At 54.8% G+C, this 22,956-nt stretch overlaps 1 protein-coding gene across 1 annotated transcript in view; it reads left to right on the forward strand.

Moving 5' to 3' along the window:
• Nucleotides 1–22,956, forward strand: part of Ndrg4 (NDRG family member 4) — a 35,864-nt gene that overhangs the window by 5,554 nt on the left and 7,354 nt on the right. The window contains 6 exon segments of the mRNA XM_028888640.2: nt 11,253–11,347; nt 14,287–14,331; nt 21,364–21,469; nt 21,691–21,811; nt 21,894–21,956; nt 22,123–22,183. Of these exon segments, the coding sequence (XP_028744473.1) occupies nt 11,253–11,347; nt 14,287–14,331; nt 21,364–21,469; nt 21,691–21,811; nt 21,894–21,956; nt 22,123–22,183 (491 nt within the window).

The raw sequence follows: 22,956 nt of genomic DNA on the forward strand, positions 1-22,956 counted from the left end.
TTTGGTTGTTTGGACTGGCAGATTCCTTAGGCCCCTCCTCATGACAGGTCATCCTCTGATACGCCCAGCAAAGAACTCTTCCCTGAGGATTCCAACAAAAGCCTGCTCGGAGTGGAGGTTCTGCCTCACCCTGAGCCCTCTCTAAGACATGCCCATGTGCCCCATCCACCTGGCTTCCATGGAACATCACTCTCGGTCCTCATACTCACCTGTGGACTGTCTGGTCTCCGAGTTCGTGTTGGAAGTGCCAGCCTCCCGAAGACCTGGATACACATCCCACTCTTCTTCCTCCCACCCTGTGTCTCCTCCACCTGGCTCAGGTCTGAAAACAGACACCTTCCCCTTCCCCTGACCCAGAACAAGCGTCAAGCCACCCTGCCCTCTGCCTACTTTCACGTCGGAAGGCCCTGCTGTTTCTGCTTAAAGCGCCCGGCTCAGAGGGCTTCTTTCATCCCATCTGGCCTCATACTTGCTGCGTAGCTGAGGATGATCTTGAACTTCTGAACTTCGGCCTCTACCTCCCAAGTGCTGGGATTATAGGAGCTGCCTCAGGGCCCTGCCTCAGTTTCTCTATCAGCTTTCAAGGCTGATGTGACCGGCTCCACTCTGCCTTTTCTGCTCACGTCCCTCCCTCTCCCCCACAGCTCTGCTCCATCTGCCTGTTTCCTTTTCTTGAACCCACCAGGCAGGCAAGCACTCACCTTTGACCTCGGTTGTTCCTCCGTCTTGGATGCTCTTCCTAGACTCCCAGGCCTCCTTCTTGCCTCCCTCAAGCCTTTGCTTATGCCTCTTCAGCAAGGCGACACCTCTAACCACCCTGGTTTAAATTGCAACCCCCAGTCCACACCCTGTCCCTTCCGTGGCCTCCATCCGCAAAAGCACACAGATCTGTTAGTTGTTTGCTCTGCTCCAGCCCCACACAGGTTGGACTCTGTTGTCAGTGTTTTCTCCCTAGTTCCTGAGACAGGGCCTGAAGCCTACAGGTCTCGTATCTCTTACATGACCGAGACCAAAGATGGTTCAGATTTCAGAGTTCTTAGAATTGGGGATATTTGAATGTTCTCATGGAGCATCCCTGGCCACAGAACCCAGGGTCTGAAATGCTCAGATTAAAACTTTGAGTGTGGGGTGGGGTGGGGTGGAGTGGGGTGGGTGAGAGAGAGAGAGAGAGAGAGAGAGAGAGAGAGAGAGAGAGAGAGAGGCAGAGGCAGGCAGATCTCTGTGAGTTCAAGGCCAGCCTAGTCTACAGAGTGAGTTCCAGGACAGCCAGAGTTACACAGAGAAACCTGTCTCAGAAAAAAAAAAAAAAAAAAAAAAAAACTTAAAAAACAAAAACAAAACCTTGAATGTCATGTCGGTGTTCAGAAAGCTTCAGACCTCAAATGAAGCCCTCCAAAGTTTCCAAGTTTAACTGGATGAGGTGGCACACACATGTGACCATCCCTGGGCAGTCAAGGCAGGATGGAGAGGCCAAGGTCATATCTCAGAGCGTTGCAGGCCTTCACATTTGTGAGGCCCACCAGTGACCTGTGCCCTGATTATATCTGGCCGGTGAATGGCTTGGGTCACCTGCTCACCACTGGGCCACCATCATCCCTACCTAAAGCACATAGATTAAGGATTTCAGACCCTCCAAGGGAGGCATGGATGCTGCCACATGAGGAGATGACAGCAGGTGGCATCCTCCTACAGACTGGGCACTTGAGAAGGCTGGCAGGTGGTTGGCGCCGTGCGGTCCTTTTCCGTGGGACATTGATTTCTAAAGTGCTAATTAAACAGGTGGTTTGGAAAGGCCTGGGTGAGGAAAATGCCTTAGGAAAGTGTGTGTCAGCCTCTGTCCTGAGAGTGTGTTACAGAATCTGGGCTAGGGGAGGTCTACCACCTCAGCTTATTACCTTTCTGAATCTTACACCAGGATCCAGGACAAGTGTGTCTTGGTTTCTGGGAAATTCGCCAGGCCAGGCAGACACAGCTGAGTTGAGTGGGATGCCTGTGCTGAGGAACTTTGAGAATTTGTGACGAAAGTGCCAAACGAAGCTTTGAACTTGTGTAGGTCGCAGTTACCCGTGCGGGTGCCAACCAGTGCAGTCCTATGAGCTGTGGGCCAGAGATGGGAGCTTAAGACCCCCGGAGAGAATGTCAGCGAGGGACTGTTGTTGCTGGGGATGTGGTGGGTGGGAGGCTGCGATGGGCTGACTGCAGGACCAGGAGCATGGGCACTTCCTGTTTGCATGTGGAAAAAGCTTGCCCGTTCCCTCCCTGTGACCTCTTTGTGCATGTCGGGTGGGTCCCTTCGCCAAGAAAATTGTCCCAAACATCCATTAGTGTCAACTGTATGTGACAGAAAACTGATGACAGTCGCAGATTAAGCAGACTGTTCCCCTCTTCCTCACGGGGCCTGGATTCCTGGTTACCTGTGTTGCTCAGGTGCTGCTCTATTGCCCCTGTTATTCCCAGCATCCTGCCTCTGCATCCAAGGTAGCTGCTCAAGCTCCTGCCATCGTATCTGCGTTCTAGCCAACTGGCGCAGAAAGAGCCTAAGCCCAGTTTATCTTGGGCCAGTGAGATGGTTCACTGGATAAAGGCATTTGTAGCGGAGCCTGATGACCTGAGTTCCAGCCACAGAAACCCAGGTGGTGGAAGGGAACTGACTCCCACAAACTGCCCTCTGACCTTCACAAGCAGGTTATAGCATGTGCACACCCATCCACACACACTCAAAACAAAACAATGATCGACCTCATCCTTAAAGAATGCTACGCCAGAGTCACATGCTACACACTCAGATGTTACGTCTCACGGTCACGAGTATCAGTCCCATCGCCAACCGGCTCATCTAAAATTCTGGGATCTCTCAGTGAGGAAAGGGGGACAACGGGTATCGGGTTGGCATCGTCTCTGCTGATGCGGGACTTTGCTTGGGCTCCACACAGTTGCTGCCAGTGGATGTGGTTAGGATTTCTGTTCCCTCTGCCCTGGGTCTGGGGATTAGAAGCTTCCTGCCTGGAGCTGTGTTGTCTAGAGGAACGGAGTCACACAGTGGTGCTGTGCCTCCACTTCCAGCTTCAGAGAGAGCCACTGGCCATCTTGAGCGCAAGCTTGAAATCTGGCCACCTCTGAGGCTGGGAGCACCCCACAGTTCATGGCACATTGGCAGCACAGCTCTGCTGTCCTTGCTGTCCCAGGAGCCTGGAGTTAGTAGAGCGGGTGTCAGCAGCACAGTGTGCTCTGGGGAAATGCTGCTGCAGAGACCCGGATGGCATGCGAGGACCAGCAGCAGTGAGAGGACCCGAGGCAGGGATTGGACGGCAAGGAAGCTGAAGCCATTTATTTCCCCGTTTTCTTCGGAGTCCTGTGAGGGAGCTGGATAGTTTGGTTTGGTTTGGTTTGGTTTGGTTTTTGAGACAGGGTCTCTCTATGTAGCTCTAGCTGTCCTGGAGTTCACTCTGTAGACCCGGCTGGCCTCAAATTTACAGAGATCCTCCTGCACCTGCTTCGGAGTGCTGGGATTCAAGGCAGGCACCACGCCCATTTGATGGAGCTGTTAGTAAAAGTCAATCTTAAAGTTCCAAACAGTCCACTGTGATTTCAAGGACAAATCCTATGAGTGGTGAGAACCCACAATGGACCGAGAGACACCCCACAAGTGAGGACCAGAGTTCAGCCCCTCAGAACCCATGGAAATGCTGCCATCTGTAATCCTAAGAAGGCAAAAAGATTTGCAGAGTAAGCTGCATGACTGAGATGGGAACTCCAAGTTTAGGGGAGACCCAACCTTGATGTATGAGGTGGAGCACCATCAAAGAGAACACCTGATGTCACCTTGATCCTACACACACACACACACACACACACACACACACACGCACGCACACACAGCACCAGCACGCACATCACGCATCTCATCTTGTAGGCGACAATTCAAAATCTTTTTGTACCTGATGAAATAAAACATGATCATGATGGATCCCCCAGCATGCAAAGGCCCCAAGTTTGATCTTCAGCACTGACAAAGAAAAGGATTATAAAAGCCAGATTCCTCACCATTTGATAAAGGAAAGAAGCTAAGTTAAGTCTATGGTGGTGTCCAACTGTACTTAAAGGAGTTAGAAGTCTAGTTCCAGGCTCCTTGTATGGTCGCAGTAGGATGGATGTAGAGCAAACGTTCATGTTAGTACCGTACATCCCCTGACTCTGGGCAGACAGGACCTGGAGCAGTGATACTTGTTTCCACATCCTGCTTCCTAAACCACATCCTTTGTAACAGCAGCCAGGGACCTTGGAGAAGAAGGGGCATGCAGAGAACCCTAGAGAAGTATGTGCAATGCCAAATGTATCCGGACAGTTAGTGGCTGCTCAGAAAGTGATGGGTTCATGTTGAAAGGACAGAGTGCCAACTGAGAAGGGATGAGAGGTAGCCAAAGACTGCCCACCTTGGAGGAGAGAAAAGCCACAACAGAATTTAGCCTGTGGATTCAATCTCCACGAGTCTGTTGTGGTACAGTGAAATGATGGGATGGATAGCTACAGACTCCCAGCTAGCAACTGGACAGAAAGATGGAAATAGAAAATTATCATTTGACCAACGCCACAGTAAGAATTGTGGACAAGAGTCATCAAGGGTTGCTAAAATTAGCCTGGGAAAGTATGAGAAGAAAGGGGGTGTTGGCGGAGAACCTTCCTGTGTGATAACCAGTTACAAAGAGAGATAGTTCCAGCAGGAGAAGCCCAGCAGGTGCCACCTCCCAGCGACGATCAAGGTCGCCAGCCCCTACGGCGGCGGCACGGAGCAGCACCATGAGTCCACTGTGCCAGGCCGGTCTGAGCCCACACGCGGTTTCTCCTCTGTCCTTGCCCCAAATGCCTAACATTGAATCTAATCAAGATCAAGCACAGACTGGGGGCATTGTTCAAGTTCACTGACCAGACTTTCTCCCAGAGTGTCACAGTTAGGAAAAACCAAGGACAGGGCCTGTGCCAGCTGGAGAGGGAGGATGACAGCGAATGCTGCTAGGTCCTGGCCCCCCACCCCCACCCCAGCATCAGGCCAGCATGCTGACAGCGTGACACCACGCTCTCTTTCCTATCTCTTCCAACTATGTTTGTGCCTCCATAGCATGAGATCATTGTGGGAAGCTGGGCCAAAGATGTGTGTTGGAAGTTCTGGAGTGTGTGTGTGTGTGTGTGTGTGTGTGTGTGTGTGTGTGTGTGTGTGTGTGTGTGTGTGTGTGTGTGTTATAGTTTATCTGTAAGATAAAGTGGGGGAAACACTATGGTTTATTGCAAGTGTTTTTTGTCCTCAACGATGTGTAAAACGTGTTGCTTATGATCCAGTGGTGTCTTGGAGGAGATGAAATTTGATATATGGAATAGAAACCTGTTTGATCACCTCCAAACCGACACCCTTCCTGACAGGTGACTTGTTACTTTACCTGGAGTCAGGTGAGGATTTCGTTTTGAATTTGCTGACACAGGCACCCGCTTGGTGCGTATTTCTTACATAAATGGGATTTTTTTTTTTTTATACTTACTGTGCGGCACATCCTTGTCCCTAACTGTGTGTTCCAGAATGACGCTGTCTTTTTTACGGTTGCATGGCATCCTAAGCGTAGATGCTCTCTATGTAAGTGGTCTTCCGTTCACGTGAACTGATCGAGCATTTTCACACTTCTAGCAGAGTTTGGGGGTCCTCAGATACGTCTCTCGGCACACCTATGGCACCTCCTTTAGGCTTTGTACCCAGCCGCAGAATTACAGCGTTGGCAAGCTACCAGGCTGCCCCCCCCCCTCAGTCCCGCCAGCTGCATATGCGACTACGTCCCCACCCCACCCTGGAGGCCTCACTGACAGGAACTAGCATCATCTTCCAATCTGTAGCCAATGAAGAACAGGATGATGGCTGGGGTCGGGGAGCAGACATTTGTAGGAACCCCGTGAGAAAGCAGGAGATCAGGTCTCTTTCAGGTCCAGAACAAACCGAGGGGCAGCAGGTAGAGGGGAAACTGGAAAGCCAGCCGGAGAAGAAACATCCTATGTCCTCAGGTCCAGCCTGCATGTCCCCAGGGAGGTGGGACCCCTGCTGCATGGGGACGTTCCCAGGCCCTCCCCGGGTTCACAGCGCCTTCCCAGGAGCATGCCTCTCCTTCCATGCTGTCTTCATTAGTGAGATGGAGACGCTGAAGAAGAGGTCCCCACCCTCTGTGGTCAGGATAGGGAAAAGGGGCAGCATCCGGGGTGTGTGTGTGTGTGTGGCTCCACCCCCTAACTTTAGGGGTCCTGGGGTTCAGGGTCAGGTGTGGGTGGAGCAGTGGGGGACCCTAGGCCAGCCACATCTGGAAGGGTGTTGGGATGTGCAGGTTTGGTGGCTGTCCTTGTGACCTCCTTCCCTGTGGTGGGGACCCCCCCCCACCAGGCTGTTTGCCTTCCGATGTTTGGTCATTTGGCTATTCTTGTGATGATAGACCTTGTAACTGTCAGGAATGCAGCGCAGCTGGGCAGCAGGGACTGGCCTTGATCTTGACTGGCCAGGTGCCCTCGTAGGTGGAAAACAGACGCCTTCCTCAGTCCTCTCTTCTGCCTTGGCGTCCCTGGCGCACCTGGACGTTTCTGCGTTTGTTGCCTTGACGCCGCTCAGGTCTTGTGACTCCCTTCTAGTGTTTCTGGGTGGGCAGTTAATGGGCTTTTGGGGGGCAAGGAGCACCCCAGGACAATGAATGTTGGGAGGAGTCCCACTGGGGAGACACTCTAAAATCCCCGTATGTATCTCCAGCATCCCTCCCAGCCTGTCCTGCCGCTGACTGACAGGTCCACCCAGAAATAGCAGGGTGGGGCCTGATTAGTACTTGAGCGGGAGACAAAAGTCTAACGTTACAGGTTTTCTTTCTTCCGTATGGTGCTTGAGACAGGAAGTAGAGATTCCCCTCAGGACGGGCACCGCACAGCTGCAGCCCAGCCCAGCCCAGCATCCCAGAGCAGCATGGCCTCATGCAGGTCTCTGCAGCCCCGCCCCACCCGCTAAGCTTTCCATGGTGGGCAATGGAGGCCACGGCTCCTCTGCGTGACAGCGGCCCCCTTGTGATCTGTCCACACAAAGCCGGGCAGTGAGTGGTGGCCGACATTGCCCAGCACTGTAGGGACCGTGGCATGGCCTGACCACTGTAAGTGGGAGGGTTGGGGGCCACCCCAGCCCTGTTTCGATGAGAGGCTCCACAAGCCTCTAGGGAATGAGTGATCTAGAGGAAAAAGAGCAGAGGGGAGAGACTATGGTGGCATTTTTCAGGCCCCGGGGCTGCCTGTCATCCACCTGCTCCACTCCGATCTCAACCAGGCTCCACCGGGAAGACATACCTCCTCCACCACCCAGCTGCTGTGTGTGTGTGTGTGGGGGGGTGTAACCTCCTGAGGAAGAATGTCCTTTGCTGCCCTCAGGGAAATGTCACTCTAGCCTCTGCCGGACAGACCCCAGTCCCCCCCCCCTCAATCCCCTCCCCCCAGCAGGCTGAGCTGACCGGTTCCCTAGGGCGGAGGCAGTCTGGGTTCTCGCATTGTCTCTCCCCACCCCTTCCCTGCCACTCCCCCGTCACAGACCGTCTGTCCTTGCACTGCCCACCCTCGGCCCTTTTAATAGCACGGTCCCTAGAGAGCCGGGCCTCCAGGTGGCTCCACAGCGGGTGGGGGAGGGCGGGACATCCCGGGGAGGCAGGTGGCTAGGAAAGTCCTCATCAGGGAGGTTTCTCGAGGTGGGCGCCTTGCTGAGCTCCCACCGGGGTGGGCGGATGAGTGTGCACACAGCAGAAAGGAAGGGAGGAAAGGGCAGAGGGAGACGAGAGGACGCCATTCTAAAAATACAGCCCATCTGCGTCGCCGCCGCCGCCGCCGCCGCCGCCGCCGCCGCCGCCGCCGCCGCCGTGTGAGCTAGTTTCCTGGGAAACCTCTGGGAACACAAAGCTCAGCAGGGTGGCGGGGTGTGATCCTGTGGGGACCGAGGACTTAGGGCGGCGGCAGGGCCTCCTGGGCTGGGGGTTAGGACCAAGGCTCAGAGCTGCCACCTGGCCAGACATGGGCTCCATCCAGGCCTGGGACCTTTGACGTCGTCGTCGTTCTGTAGGCGGGGCAAACAGGACAGGGGTGGCTTCTGACCAGCCGGCTGCACATTCATCCCTTCACCCTTTAGGTGACCCCGGCATTAGAGTGTGAGCGCTAAGCACTAGGCATCCAGTCCGGGGCCTCACTTAGCCTCAGTCTCCTCACTTGACTTCCGGTCAGGGTGAAGTGAGATAGTGCAAGGAAAACGTTACCAACCTTATAAGGAGGAATTGGGCCGGGCGGTGGTGGCACACACCTTTAAACCCAGCACTCAGGAGGTAGAGGCAGGCCAAGCTCTGCGAGTTCTAAGCCAGCCTGGTCTACATGGTAGACCTGTAACTACAGTTACAGATTAACCCACGCTACACAGTGTGAGACTCTGTCTCAAAAATTAATTAATTACATTCTTTTTAAAAATGTCTCCCCCCCTACACTTCAGAGTGGACACCAGATTTTCTTTTTCTCTCATAAATTACATCCTGACTGCAGTTTCCCCTCCCTCCCCTTCCCCCAGTCCCCCTCTTTACCTCCCCTCTCTCCCCCCATCCATGCCCCCTGCCTCCCCTCAGAAAAGAGCAGGCCTCCCAGGGATATCAACCAAACACGGCGTAACAAGATGCAATAAGACCAGGCACATAACACCACACCAAGACTGAATGAGGCAACCCAGCAGGAGGAAAAGGGTCCCATAAGTAGGCAAAAGAGTGAGAGACAGCCTCCCCTCACCCCCTTAGGAATCCCACAAGAACACCAAGGTGCTCAGCCACAGCATATATGCAGAGGTCCTAGGTCAGACCCCTATGGGCTCCCTGGTCTCTGCAAGCACCCGTGAGTCCTGGCCGGTTGATTCTGTGGGCCGTGTTCTCATGGTGGACACCCTATTTTCAGTCCTCACCAATCCCTCCAGGAGCAAGCCTGAAACTAGTTGTTTATTATGAATACTTGGTCAGGGTTTTACTGGTATCTCAGGACTCGCACCCCACCCCACCCCTCTGCCGTAGCTCACCCTCCACCCTGCTCCCTCCTGGGAACTGTGGATGTGATGTACAGCCTTCAGGCTCTTCTTGTGGGGCCATTTGAATCTCTCATACATGGTATGACACCGAAATGCTTTTGTAGCTGCTTTTTAAAACAGCTGTTACCTTTGTTATACCTGTGTGGCGACATGCATGCAGAGGTTGGAGGACACTTGTGGGACGAGGTTCTGTCCTTTCACTGTGTGGGTTCTGGGAATTGAACCCGGTCGTCAGGTCTGGTGGCAGATGACTACCTGCTCAGCCATCTTACCAGCCCTGTGAGCTGCATTTTATTAACTGTTACTCAGCATTGCCCCGTGATGTAAAATAATCGTAGTCAGATCACCAAAGCGATGTGTGACTCTGGTGGCCCACTGTGGCTTTGGCTTCTTCCAGCTTCTCTGTTGATGGCGACACTGTGAGCATTCCTAAGGCTAAGCCGTTAGTCACCTCCCTGGCTTTCTTCAGAAGTCTCCCCCAGTGAGGGGACTTGCTGAATCTCACAGTGGGAGTCTTTAGGACATATATTTTTTTCTTTTTGGTAATCCATTTTGGCTATACCCCAGCTGTATCCCCAGCCCATGGCTTGAGCCTTTTGAGGAATTTTCATTCATTTTTGTATAACTGACATCCGGGGGGAAAAAAGTGTCAGTGTTTTTGTGGCATGCAAATTCAGAAAGTGCCAGTCTGGGGCTGGACATGTAGCTCAGTGGTAGCATGCTTGTGTAATGTGTGGGGCTCTGGGTCCCATCCCCGGTGCCTCCAAAGTCTAGAAAGTGCTGCTCTCTGCTTCTGAGCCAGCACTGCCGGCTTTTCCATGGTCATTGTTGCTGGAGGGCTTCTCTCCAGGTTCCCCAAGCCCCGCAGTCCCACAATTCACGTATAAAATAATCACTCAGATGCTTATATTACTTATAAACTGTATGGCCGTGGCAGGCTTCTTGTTAACTGTTCTTATATCTTAAATTAACCATTTTTATATCTATACCTTGCACGTGGCTGGTGCTTACCGCATCTTTCATGTTGCTTGTCCTGGCAGTGGCTGCAGTGTCTCTCCCCCCTTCTTCCTGTTCCCCCAATTCTCCTCTCTCCTAGTCCCGCCTATACTTCCTGTCTGGTCACTGGCCATCAGTGTTTTCTTTATATAGAGCAATATCCACAGCAGTCATAAAGGGGGAAAATGAGTGTCTTATTATTTATTCATTGATTTGAGACAGGGTCTCAGTATAAAGTCCTCTGCAGACCAGGCTGGCCTCAAACTCGCAGAGACCCACCTGCCTCTGCCACCATGCTGGCTGAATTATCTTATTTTAATCTGAGTTTCTTTTAGTATCTCTCTGGGTGTTAATGAGTGTCTAGTGCCGATCCTTGACTCCTTTTCCTCCTGGTATACTCTGCCCTCTGCTGTTATACCCAGGTGAGCGATGGTGCGGCCTCTCATGCAAGCGCCTCATCCTGGGTTGTCATCTGCCCGGTGTTTGCGACTGCACCCCCACACAAAGACACAGAGGGCAAATGTGTACCCACTGTATAAATGTGACCCTTTCTTCCTCCAAAGGTCAAAAGTTTCTATGTTGGGGCAGGAGAGATGGTCCAGAGGTTAAGAACACTGGTTTCTCATCCAGAAGTCCCGAGTTCAATTCCCAGCAACCCACATGGCGGCTCACAACCATCTATAATGAGGTCTGGTGCCTACACATAATAAATAAATCTTTAAAAAAAAGTTTCTGCCTCTGCCTGAGTCACCCAGAAATCAGGGTGTGGGACCTTCTGATGTCTGTAGGCTGAGATCACAGGTATCTTCTGTCCTGACCCAAGCTGTGTTCAAGTCCCAGGAAAGAGCTCTCACTTCCCATCCTCTCCAGCTTCAGTCACTTTGAGCCCACCTCTTTCCTACCTCCCCACAGAACCCTTCTGCCCCACAATAAATGCAGAGCTTTGTTTGAAACTTACAGGGATCCTCTTTGTGTTGCTTAGTTTTGCAAAACACGATTTTATTTGAAAAGAGCAAATACAATATACTATTCCTTGACATGAGCAGGTGTTGGAGAGAGATCGGTTGTGGTCACCTGGGGACAGCAGCCCTGGCTTGTGATACCCTCACTGGGCAGCTTCAGAACAAGGCCCAACCTCATGTCCCCTTCCTTCTAGGGCTTCTGCTCCACGACATGACCATGGCTGGGCTGCAGGAGCTGCGATTCCCTGAGGAGAAGCCCCTGCTCCGGGGCCAGGATGTGACAGAGCTGGTGAGTCACCCCTTCCAGGTCCTGGGACCGTGTGCCACCTTGTGGTGGAGAGGGAAATTGCGTGTTTTCCCGCAGTCTTGCTGGTGGTGATGGGGAGAACCTCCCCGTGAGCTCAGAGCCACCCAGAACTGACTGATTCGTTTCTTGAGAAAGTTGCAGGGTCAGCCTGAGTGTCCATCCAGTGTGGCTGGGTGTGCACCCCGCCCACCTTGTTTTGCAGCCGGGATAGGCAGGAGCCCAGCACTCAGTACCTTCATCTCTGTGTTTTATTTCCACCTACCTTCCCAGCCTCGGGGCAGAAGGAGCAGCAAGGATTGGGATCAGGTGGCTAGACAGGGCCTCTGGGGAGTCCAGCCCCGTGAGGCCACAGCCCTGCCCCTGAGCAGGGTGTGGTTGGTCATTCAACGCATAACCTCGAGCAAAGCGCCCACTCCTGGGTTTTTTGAGGGTGGTAGCCTGTAGGGCCAGAGGTGAGCTGCATGTTTAGTAAGCTCTTCATCCTCGGTTCCATTGCTCCTGGTCCACAGCCGATCCCCCTGCGAGGTCACCTGCAGGAGCCTCCTCCCCATGTCCTCATTTTTCTTTGTGCAGTACAACCCTTTAAAAATACACACGATAGTCCTGTGCATAAACTTCCCAGGGGCTGCCGTCTCCCGCAGACTGCCATGGCCATTCCTGAGGCTAGGGGTATAGCCTCCTCTTTCCCCTGCCTCCCTCCTTCCCAGCCTCCTTGAGTGTTTCTGTCAATTCCCAGCTGCTTCCTCTGCTGGAAGGCATTAGCCCAAGAAGACAGGGCAGGTTCCCTATTTTATTCTGGCCTCTGCTCAAGTGCTCCCAGGAAGCCTTTGCTGCCCACGAGCTTGTGACTGGCACCTCTTCCACACTCTTTTAACTCCCAGCATGTGTCATCAGACCCTCGCCCTGAAGCACGGGTCTGTCTCATGCCCAGGTCTCTCCAGCCTCCTGCAACACCTAGCTGCCCCTTTCTACTGACTCATGGTTCCATTCTTACTGCCCCTGGCAGCCTACTGCCTCCTCCTGCTGTGCCCGGGCTCTCATTTCACACTAGTGGCCGGCCATAGTTTGCCACTCTAGTGTTTGGGATCTGTGTTTCAGACTCACGCAGAGGCCTCGATCCTGAGTCAGCAAGAGGCTCTTGCTGGATACCTGGTTACCTCTGCTTTTTCCAAAGGGGCATTAAAAAAAAAAAAAAAAAAAAAAGCCCAGTGTGGCCTCCTCGTGGCTCCCAGTGAAGCCCTTGCGGGGTTGCCTGGCTGCACCTTTGTCCTCAGTAGCTGCCCTTTTTCGGGCTGTGATGCTGGCGAGTTCTCAGCATCCTGAGGGCAGTGCCTGCCTGACCGCTTCAGTTCCTGGATGGCTGTAGTTGGCCAGGTACACATTTTGTGTCCAGAGAGCAGTGAATACAATAGGCCCTCCGTCCGTATCCATGGTGTCCACACCCAGGCCTTTAGTTAGTCAGACAGAAGTAGCCGGAGAAAAATCATCTGTACATGCATTTTTCTTGTCCCGTTCCCTTAACAGCAGAGTATAGCAACTATTTCCACGACAGACGCATATATTCTAGGAGGGGTGTTATAGGAAATCTAAAGCTGATTTAAATTGTATGAGAGGAGAATCATGGGTTCTGGGCAGATATAATGCCATCTTAGAGAAGTGGAGCTTGGTACCTACAGAAGGTGCTGGAACTAATGCAGAGGCAGGGGGATGACTGTATTATAGGTACCTTTCCACCTCTATAAGCCACTTAAGACTGGCTTTTCCTGAAGACTGCAGGGTCTGGGGAGCCCCAGGTTCTATGGGACACTGCCCCTTCTCTGCACCTCCTGGGCCTCCCTGCCCTTCCTGGGCTTCTCTGTTTGTCCAGACCCTCCCTCTCTGCCCTTTGCTCTGACCTCAGACACTCCCTGTGGTTCCCAGGGATTCGTGTTGGCTCATTTTTTTGCCGTATCTTGGCTTGTGGGTCCCATCTCTCCCACGCGCCTATTTCCTGGGCCCCTAACTTCCCGAGAGTGTATAGCACACCCTACCATTATCTGCCTCATCCTTTCTGTCAGATTCTGTTTTTTAACAGAACTGCCTCCCTCCTTCCCTGAGGTAATTACCTTCCCACACTTGCTTTTCAGCCCTCTCACTGAAGGCGCTTTGGTGAAAGGCTCCTTCAGTGACCAGCCCTACCCCTTCTGCCAGCAGCCCCCTTCCTAAGGGATTCCAGAAGTGGCCACCCTCTCTCCCTAGCTCCCCTAGGTCTTGGAAGAATCAGTAGATCTCACTACATAGCTGAGGCTGGCCTTGAACTCCCAACCTCCTGAGTGCTGAACTTGCTACTTGCTACTTGGCACTTGCTACTATGCCCAGCTATGGGTATCTTCTGAGCCACATGCCTCTCATTTGTGATATCAAATTGTCCGTCCAAATTAGCCTGTGTCTGGGTGCCCACTCTAGTCCAGGCTCTACATGGCCAGGTAGCGTCCCCCATCATGGCATCTGGAGTCCGGAGGCAGGACAGGCACTGTTGGAAGATGCTACTGCCAGCTTCACATAGACCCAAGAAATTTGAGAGAGTCCGATGGGCCTTGACAATCCCTAATGTGCACAGGTCAGGACCCTGAACAGGCCTCAGCTACCACCCTCCCTGGGGGTGACAATCACGGTGCCTCTCTGCTCCTTCATCATCCTCTGCCCTTGTGTGCGGTGATCCAAAGCCGGCACTCAGGCCGAGATCCCAGTGCATTCTGCCTGGGGAGCCGTCCTCAGTCTCCCTGACGCCCTACAAGTTAGAAGTCCTTGCACTGTTCATACCCTGACCCCCAGCACTGGGTAAGCCATGAGCCGCTTGTGTTAGCGTGAACCTGACTGGGAGTCAGAAGAGCCCTGGGGGCTGGGCTAACGTCCGTCCCCCCTTTGTCTGCTCTCCTTAGGACAACCCCGACACCCTCCTCTCAGTTGTGGACACGGACTGGAAGGTAGGTGAAGGCTCCGCCTCTCCAAATGTGGGACCCGGGTCTGTGGGGACCCCATTCCTACCGGGCTGGGTCTTAGCGGAGCGTCCCAGCCTGTCTGCATGTCCCGGTCTCTGGTGGTAAGGACAGGCCACCTCATGGTCTGATGACTACCCCCACTGCTCACACCACCTCCACCTGCTTCCTGCTCTAGCCGCTCCCCCTGCCCAGTGTGGGGGTGTGGTAGGGGGGTGGACCCTCTTGTGAACGGGAGAGTTGGGGAAGAAGCAGGTGCCACCGGCAGTGAGTGTGCAGAAGGGAGGGAGAGATGCTGTCACCTGAATCAGCATTTCCCTCCAGTGGAAGCTAGGCTGGCTGGGAAATAACTCCGGTTTCCATAGCAGCTGTTGCCTGGACAACCATGTCCTCTTTCGTTAGATGCCAAAGGTACCATGAAAACGGAACTTGCTCTTCGTTATATTCCTTCACATGATGATTTTTGCTCACTTGGCCAGCTGTTTCTCCCTTCTGAGTCCCCTCAAAACTGTTTATTTCCAGGTATACGTCTAACAGCGGCATAGGATGGAGAGGGAAATAGGTTTATAGGGTTCCCAGACTGCACTGGCCGTCCAAATATGACAAACCAATTCAGGCCCTCCTCCCCGCCCCTGCTGGATGGAAGTCACCCCCAGGCCACTTTCTTTTCTCCACCTGACCTCTCTCTGGGTCAGTCTGCATGGAACAGTCTTCTAGTCTGGATACAGGAGGTGGGGCTCCCTGATGGCTCCTCCCCCTGAAGCAGCTAGCCAATGAGAATGAGGAGCTGGGCCTGCGCTGGTCCCTTGGTCATGTGCCTCTTCAAGGACATGAAGGGAGGCTATAGGCAGACCATGTGCCCGTGCCTGTACCCTGAGGTCACGGGCCTTAGATGAAAGGAAAGCATAGGCAGTTGAGGCCAATCGGAGTCCCGGAGAAGGAATGGGCGGGATGTGGCTGTGAGGTGGACCAGCCTATTCAGAAGGGACAGCCAGAAATCCGAGCATGACAGACCCTGGCATGGAAATCTGTGTTCTGTGTTACAAATGAGAGTGTGGAGGTGTGGGGGTGGAGGAGTGTGAGTGGACAAGCCTAGAGCCGCTGTGCATGGTGGGACCCTGGTTCTCAAGACCCTTTGCTTGGTGAAGGGCATCGCCTTCCTGTCACCCTGGGAATACTACACAGAGGCCGGTTTGGTTTGGGTTTTCTTTTTTAAAGAAAAACACCCACAAAGATGGCTGGTATCTGGGCCACAGCTGAGGGGCCGCCTTCATCCCCAGCTCCACAGTGGCAGGCTGTCTCTGGCTTTGCAGGGTCAGTTGCAGGAGAAAGTAGCGAGACAGAGAAACCAGGAAGTACAAGAGATCCCATCTAGGTCCATCCGTGTCCACCGCCCCACATGCTGCTCTCAACCTGTTCTAGTCTAGGTCCGTCTATGTCCGCCCCCACCACACACACACACACACACACACACACACACACACACACACACGCACACGCACTCACGCATACACGCACGCACGCATGCATACATGTGCGCGCACGCGTGCGCACTACTCTCAGCCTGCTCCAGCCAACCTGCCCCCCCCCTGCCCCCACTGCTCCCAGCCTGCTCATTCTGTATAGTGAAGCAAGTGGTGAAGCTTCAGTGCTTGTGAGGGATTGTGTCCAAGGGCCTAGTGTCCGGACATCTTCCCCCACCCACCCCTGTGACCGTGACAAGGCACAGCCAACCATAGCACACAGGCACAGCAGACCGCCTGGCTTCTAGCCGCGTGAGGTAGGGCAGCTTACCACATGTCTGAAAAGTGGGTACTGAGTGAGAGAATGTGTAAAGCGCTTAGGTAGGGTCTGGCATGCGGGGTGGGGTGGGGGTGGGGCTTCTAATGTAAGTGTCTGCTCTCCTCGATGGGCATATCCGGGGCCTAGAACGCTGAGCGGCAGAGAAGTCCTGCTGGCCCTTACCTGAGTGAGAAAACCACCTGACTCCTGGGCCTCAGGCTCCTTGACTTTCTCTCAGGCTTCTGTGTCTCAGAAGCAGAGGATTAAAAACGTGGCCCCAGGACTCCGCAGAGAGCTGGTCAAGCAGACCTGGCCTTGGTCTGTGGGTTTGTAGCCAGAGAGCTGAACAGAAACCAGTAGCTTGGAAGGGGCCAGTGTTGGGTCAGCATCGCTCTTGGGAGCCAGGGAGAGGGCAACCCCTCCGTAGCTGGTCAGGGAGTGGGCGTGGGTTGGTCAGGGACCGCAGGGAGTGGGAATGGGCGGCAGGACCCTCCTGCTTCCTGGAGAGACCCATGAGAAGACTTTAGGGGCAGACCAGGGGAGGAGGGCTGGGGCACTGTTCCATGTCTCTCTGTTTGGGGGTGGCCTGGTCAGAAGTGGCGTGGGGACAGCTGTCGGTACCCAAGACAGAGGCTGTTCCTAGGAAGGGCGCATGTAACTGTTGCAAAGCAGGTCACCAGGCACCTGGGTGGGGAGCTGGCCACCCTCCCCTGGGCCCCACCAGGGTGCAGGGCATCAGCATAGACAGGGACCAGCAGTGCTTTCCTCTTCCAAGGAGACAGAATGGGGGCACAGATACCCAGCCCCCACCATGTGCCCTATTCCTTTTCTTCTCTCAGCCCTGGGGGGCCCCCTTCTCTGTCACCTCCCTGGCCTACTTCTTCTCCCCTGCTCTCCTCGGCTCCCTGCTCTTCCGTGTACCCCATCTGGGTGCCTCTGTAGTAAGACAGGCCATAGGGTCAAGGACCAGCTTATCACCCCGAGCCTCGCTGCACTGGTGGATAAGGCAGGCAGCCTGATGTGTGTCCTCCAGAGACCCAGGAGCTGGGCTTCATACCGACTGGCTTCAGAGGACAGGGCTTGGGTTGATTGCTTGTGTGGGATGCAAGCATGTCGGCCTGCGCCCCCCCCACCCCTCCGCTCCTCCTCCTCCTCCTCCGGTTGCTTTATCCTCTTGCAGGAATGTGAGGTCAGGGAGGACCAGGCCTGTTCTATTGCTCCTCTGCTCCTGCCCAGCACCCCCAAACCAGACCCATAAACTCTCAGGGCTGTGGATCAGTCCTGGGTGTCTGCGTAGGTAGGGTGGGAGATACCCAAGGGGGAGAGACACCCAGTGGCAGACCCTGAAGCAATGGGTAAACCTAGGTGCTCCCCAAATCAGTGATGTCCTCCTCAACCAGTAGCTGTCCTCAAGGTGATGTGACCTAGGCTGTCATCTTGCTGGCATGGCTGGGCCTGGGAGTCAAACCATCCAGATTCTGGGTCTCTCAGGACCTCTGTGATCCCGGGGGATGGGTCCCAGTGCTGAGGCAGGTCTGCAAGTCCAGCTTTTCAGGCCACCCTGCATTGGCCTGCACATCCGTGAGATGCGGCTGTGTGCATGATGCAGGGGCACCCGTGAGGCCCTGGCGGCTGCTTCCCAGAAGCCACGTACAGCCAAGCAAGCCAAGCACCCTTGAGCTGCCGGGGCTGAGGACCGTCGGGGGCGTTGGGTCGCTGGGGCGGGAGGGGCTGAAACGAGGCAGAGTGAGCGAGGCTCTCAGAAGCCAATAGGAGCCAGGCTTGTCTCCTAACAGCCAATGTGGGAGCGAGGACTCGGAGTGAACAAGTAGCTGCTCAGAAACCCTTCAGGGAGGAGGGACCAGCCTGGGCAGGGCCGGGATCTTGTGTATAAAATCACTCGGGAGCTGTGCCCCATCACAGAGCCGAAGTCTTCCACCTGGGCTGCCCCCCTCCCTCCAGACCGAGTGACTCAGGTTTTTTGTCTGCCCTTTCCGGTTCAGCGAATTCCCTTCCTCGGCAAGATGCCGGAGTGCTGGGATGGGGTGAGTGGGGGTCCTGGGGGGCTGCGGGATGGGCAGGGAGGATGCGGCATCCTTGCGACCTACAGAGGACAAGGTGTCCTCCTGCCCTGACTGGTGACAGCTCTGCCCGGATGCCTGTCTTCCTGGTCTATTCGGGCCCTGGATGGAGGGCGGGGTAAGAAGGATGATGCCTGGGAAATGCAGTGGACGCACTGACCTCTGTTTGCTGGCTTGTGCTCTCTGCCTCCGGTGTGAACTCTTGGGGTCCCTTCAGCTCGGTGTGTGTTCTGTGAGCCTCTGGCCTGTTCCTAGCGTCTGTTAGGGTTGTACCTGCAGGGTCTGGCCGGTGGGGGATTGCCTTGATGCCGGATAGCTGCAGCAGAGCGAGCGTCATGTCTCCATGACTGTGTGTCCCCAGTGCACTGCGGTGCCGGGCAGAAAGAAGGGTGGGAGTCTGGGTCTTCGGGCAGGAGCATCGCAGAAGAGTCCAGGAGAGGCTGCTCTGCTTTATTTTACAGGGTGGGGGAGACAGGACGGGAGCCCTGAGCTGGCAGGGCGTGGAGCCTCAGGACACCTCCTCTTGCCATGGGGGAGGAGCACCAAGCTACCCAAGCCCTGTGCTCTTCTTCAAGGAGGGAGATGCAAGGGCAGGTTTACCCCGCACGCATCCATGCCCCGTCACTCATTCTCCTTTCCTGCCTGGTCCTAATCAGCCTCTGCCCTCCCCTGCAGACCTTGTCTCCCGATTTACCCAGGAAGCCGCTGAAAACAAATCCCACCACATCCACTGCCGTGGTGTGTCACAGCCCTGTTCTGTCCCTCTTCGCCCCAGCCCTCAAGGTCACACTGGTGAGGGGAGACGGACCAGACCGAGAGGGGACCTCAAAGCCGGCTCCCTTGCCGCCTGCCGCAATGCATCCCTCTAGCGCCCACCTGGAGGTGGGGGCGGGGGGCTGGGCTCTGACGTCACTGAGAGCCAATGGGAGCACTCTACCCTGGGAATTGAGGGGCTGACAGTCTGCTGGGCGGCGCCCCCTGAGGCATGTTTCCCTCACTCTCGTCAGCACCCTGAGGGGTGGGGATGCTCAGCTTCTGTCAGACAACCTGGGTCTGAGTTCCTGGCCCAGGGTTGAGGAGGATGAGGTGGTAAAGAAGTTGTTGGAAACATTCCGTCAAGGTCACTATACCTCAGGACAAGAAATTTGGTCAGCATCACTCCCTTAGCGCCCCATGATCTGATCAAAGCCAGCGCTTCCCCACCTGGGAACTGAACCATCCATCCTTCAAAAGGCCAATGCTGTGACTGATGGTATCTGCCCAGAGATAAGGACTTGGGCAGCCACGTCAGGGTTGGGAAGGGCCGTGCAGACTACCTTGGTAGCAGAGGGCAGATACCCCTCACACACCGCGAGGGGCCGATTTTGGAGAATTCCTAGGTCCCTGTGTCCTTGCAGAGCAAGATCGGACCCCCGGCAGCAGAGAACTGCCCCTTTGCTGGCTGTGTGGTGTCTTTACACTGTGCACCTCACGCTCCATCCCTTCCTCTAGAGCTGAGAGAACAGTGGGGTGACCGTAGCAGGGACCCCAGAGGGGAAAAGCAGCTGGCTGGGGTGGGGGACAGCCTGCTTACAGGGTAGGCCCCTTGGGCGGACCTCAGTCTCCCCCTCAGAAAATGCTTTCGCTTGGGGCCAGGCCACAGCCCTGAGCTGGCATCTTGTCAGCCCTGGGCTCGACCTTGGGCAAGTCGGTCATCCTTTCTGGGCCTGTGTCTTCCTGAAGAGCAAGCTGTAGAGGGCTGGGGTCCAGTGAGGAATAAAGGAGATGTCACGTGTCAAGCACCAGTGAGTGAGCAGGAGGCTTTTCTTGGTCAATGGGTCCTGAGGGAGGACAGCCCTGGAAGGCTATGTTGGCCTTGGGCCTCACTGAGGACCACAGGGCGAGACTCAGGCCTCCCAGCAGAGTGTGAATCCAGAGTACAGCCTATGGTCATGGGATTATCACCACATTTCCTTCTGAAGACCAGTCTGAACAGTAGACCTCTGATACCACACCCAAAAAAGGCAGTCTGTGGGAAACCGGCTTTGTCACGCACATCTCCCTTTTGGGAAAACCAGTGTCCCTGGCTAGATTCCCTGTCTTGAGTGGCAGATAGGAAGCTCGATACACAGTCAGTGCTCAGTCACTTGCTGTTTCTCTCCTGTTGGGGACCGTGACACCAGCTCCGCCTCTGGGCTACTGGCAGTGGTATCAGAAGCCCTGTGGTAGAGGGCAGGGTATGTTCAACTCTGACCAGTGTGTTGGATTTCCTCATTGAGAGCCCAGGAATGACTGTTTGCAAAGAGGCCAATCAACAGGGTATCCCCTCAAGGTTCGGGGTGCCAGCTGCAGCAGCTCCCTTCTCTGGGCCACGTCTACACACTGTAGCCCCCACAAAGCCTCTGTGGATGATTTGAGAAGCTGTCGGTCCTGCTCGGAGTCACATAGAACCAGGTCCCCCTGAAGGCCTGAGCAGCAAAGCCAAGGGACACCAAGGTGTGGGACCTGGGAATAGGGACTGCGGAAGACCTTGGAGGCAAGCACGGCTAGCCCAGTCCTGCCTGAAGAAGGCCGTGGAGATGTGTACCACAGGGCAGGGAATTTGAGGGAGCAGGAATGGGGACAGATGTGTAGCTGACGTGGAAACATTTGCTGTGGGTTCTAGGTGGGGTGGCAGAGGCCATTCTGCAGGAAGGGGGAATACCTTGGTTGGTCATGGAGGAGGAGCTTGGGCTGGGGAGGCAGAGCCCTCTTGGGAGGGCTGTGTGAAATGGAGAAAGCTGACCTCCCAGGACCCTGTGGTAGACTGGATGTGGAGCAGGGGCAGGGCAGGGCAGGCTTGTTGGTGGAGGGAATCGGGATGTTCCTGTGCTGAGCATCTCTGAGGCGGAGGCTCCACCTGCCCCGTGGGGTGACTTAAGGGGGCAGACCCCTTGGCCAGGGGCTCTATCACCTCATCCCTTAAGAACCAGAGGTTCCAGCAGCGTGGTGGTGGCGCATGCCTTTAATCACAGCACTGGAGAGGCAGAGCCAGGCAGATCGCTGTGAGTTCGAGGCCAGCCTGGTCTACAGAGCGAGATCCAGGAAAGGCACAAAGCTACACAGAGAAACCCTGTCTCGAAAACAACAACAACAACAAAAAAAAAACAGTGTTTCCAATGCCACCTGTCCCCTCTAGGAACATGACATCGAGACGCCTTATGGCCTTCTGCATGTGGTAATCCGGGGCTCTCCTAAAGGGAACCGCCCAGCCATTCTCACCTACCATGATGTGGGCCTCAATCGTAAGTGCAGCTGTGCCCTGATCCACCCTGCCTGGTCTTCAGCTGCCATCCAAGCTAGGACCCCTGCCCTCCATGCATGGTCCTGCAGATCCCAGTCCCCTCTCCCCACTGTGGCTTAGCCTCTGGCCTGGGATCCCCCACTGGGCTCTGAAGTCCTCCGACCCCTGACATCCTTGATGCCCGTCCTTTCTTATGGCCCACTAAGAGCTGTGTCTTTGCAGACAAGCTGTGCTTCAACACCTTCTTCAACTTTGAGGACATGCAGGAGATCACCAAACACTTTGTGGTGTGCCATGTGGATGCCCCTGGGCAGCAGGTGGGGGCGTCACAGTTCCCTCAGGGGTAGGTACCCCACAGTCCCTTCACTCACTCCAGCCCCGCGCCCTCACCGTACCCAGGTCCTGAACTTCCGCTCTGCCTACAGGTACCAGTTCCCTTCCATGGAGCAGCTGGCTGCCATGCTCCCAAGTGTGGTACAGCATTTTGGGTGAGTCCCTGACAGCTCCTGACTCTGGGTTGGGAGATAGGAGTTGCCCACACCACTGCAGTGAGCCTGGCTTCAGCTAAGGGCTGAGGGTGGAGGGTGAGACCTGCTCTAGCCGAGGTTCGTGGAAAATGACACCCCAGCCATAGAGTGACCTGCTCTCCAACAGGTTCAAGTACGTGATCGGCATCGGAGTGGGAGCCGGAGCCTATGTGCTGGCCAAGTTTGCGGTGAGTTTCCCCACCCTCCCAGAGAACCCCAGTCCAGACCAAGAGGGTGATCCCAGGGCCACAAAGGGCTTTCCCTGTTCTTCCTCCTCTTCTTCCTTCCCCTTTGCTCAGAAAAAGCCCTTTCTCTATTTTTTTCCTCCAAGGAAAGTAATGAAAGAAAGAAAGGAAGGAAGAGGAAGGAAGGGGGAGGGAAAGAAGGAGGGAGAGGGAGGGAGGGAGGGAGGGAGGGAGGGAAGAAAGAGAGGTGCTGGGGTGTGGCTCCACGATAGTGTTCACCTTGCACGTCTCGGGCTCTGGGTCCCATCCCTAGCGTCACACAAAAATAAAATAGATGGACTGGCGAGATAGTTTAGCAAGTAAAGTACTTGCCACACCAGCCTAGAGACCTGAGTTCAATCCCTGGAGCCCACATAAAGGAGGAAGAAGAAGAGGGACTCCACAGAATTGTGACATGCCCCCCCAATCATAAATGAGTAATTAGCATAAATCAGAAAAGGGAGTTCCTTCCCCATGTGTTGCTTCAGAAGACTGTTAGCTGCTACTTGCTTACCCTTCTCCAAAGCCGAATTCCTGTCAGTGACAAACTAACTTGTCCCTCTGCCCACCAGTACAGGTTGTCCCCAGTGGATGAGGTGCCATACTGACACAAATGGCCTTTTAACCCAACACTGCACTTACACTCAGGTTCTGAGGTTTAAAGAGAACCTCACTTCAGAAATCGCAGGTTAGGCAGGAAAGCCTTTGTCTCTAAAGCCAGGAACTGTTTTAGGATT

The sequence above is a fragment of the Peromyscus leucopus genome, chromosome 5 (genome assembly GCF_004664715.2).
Source record: "Peromyscus leucopus breed LL Stock chromosome 5, UCI_PerLeu_2.1, whole genome shotgun sequence".
NCBI classification, from domain to species: Eukaryota; Metazoa; Chordata; class Mammalia; order Rodentia; family Cricetidae; genus Peromyscus; species Peromyscus leucopus.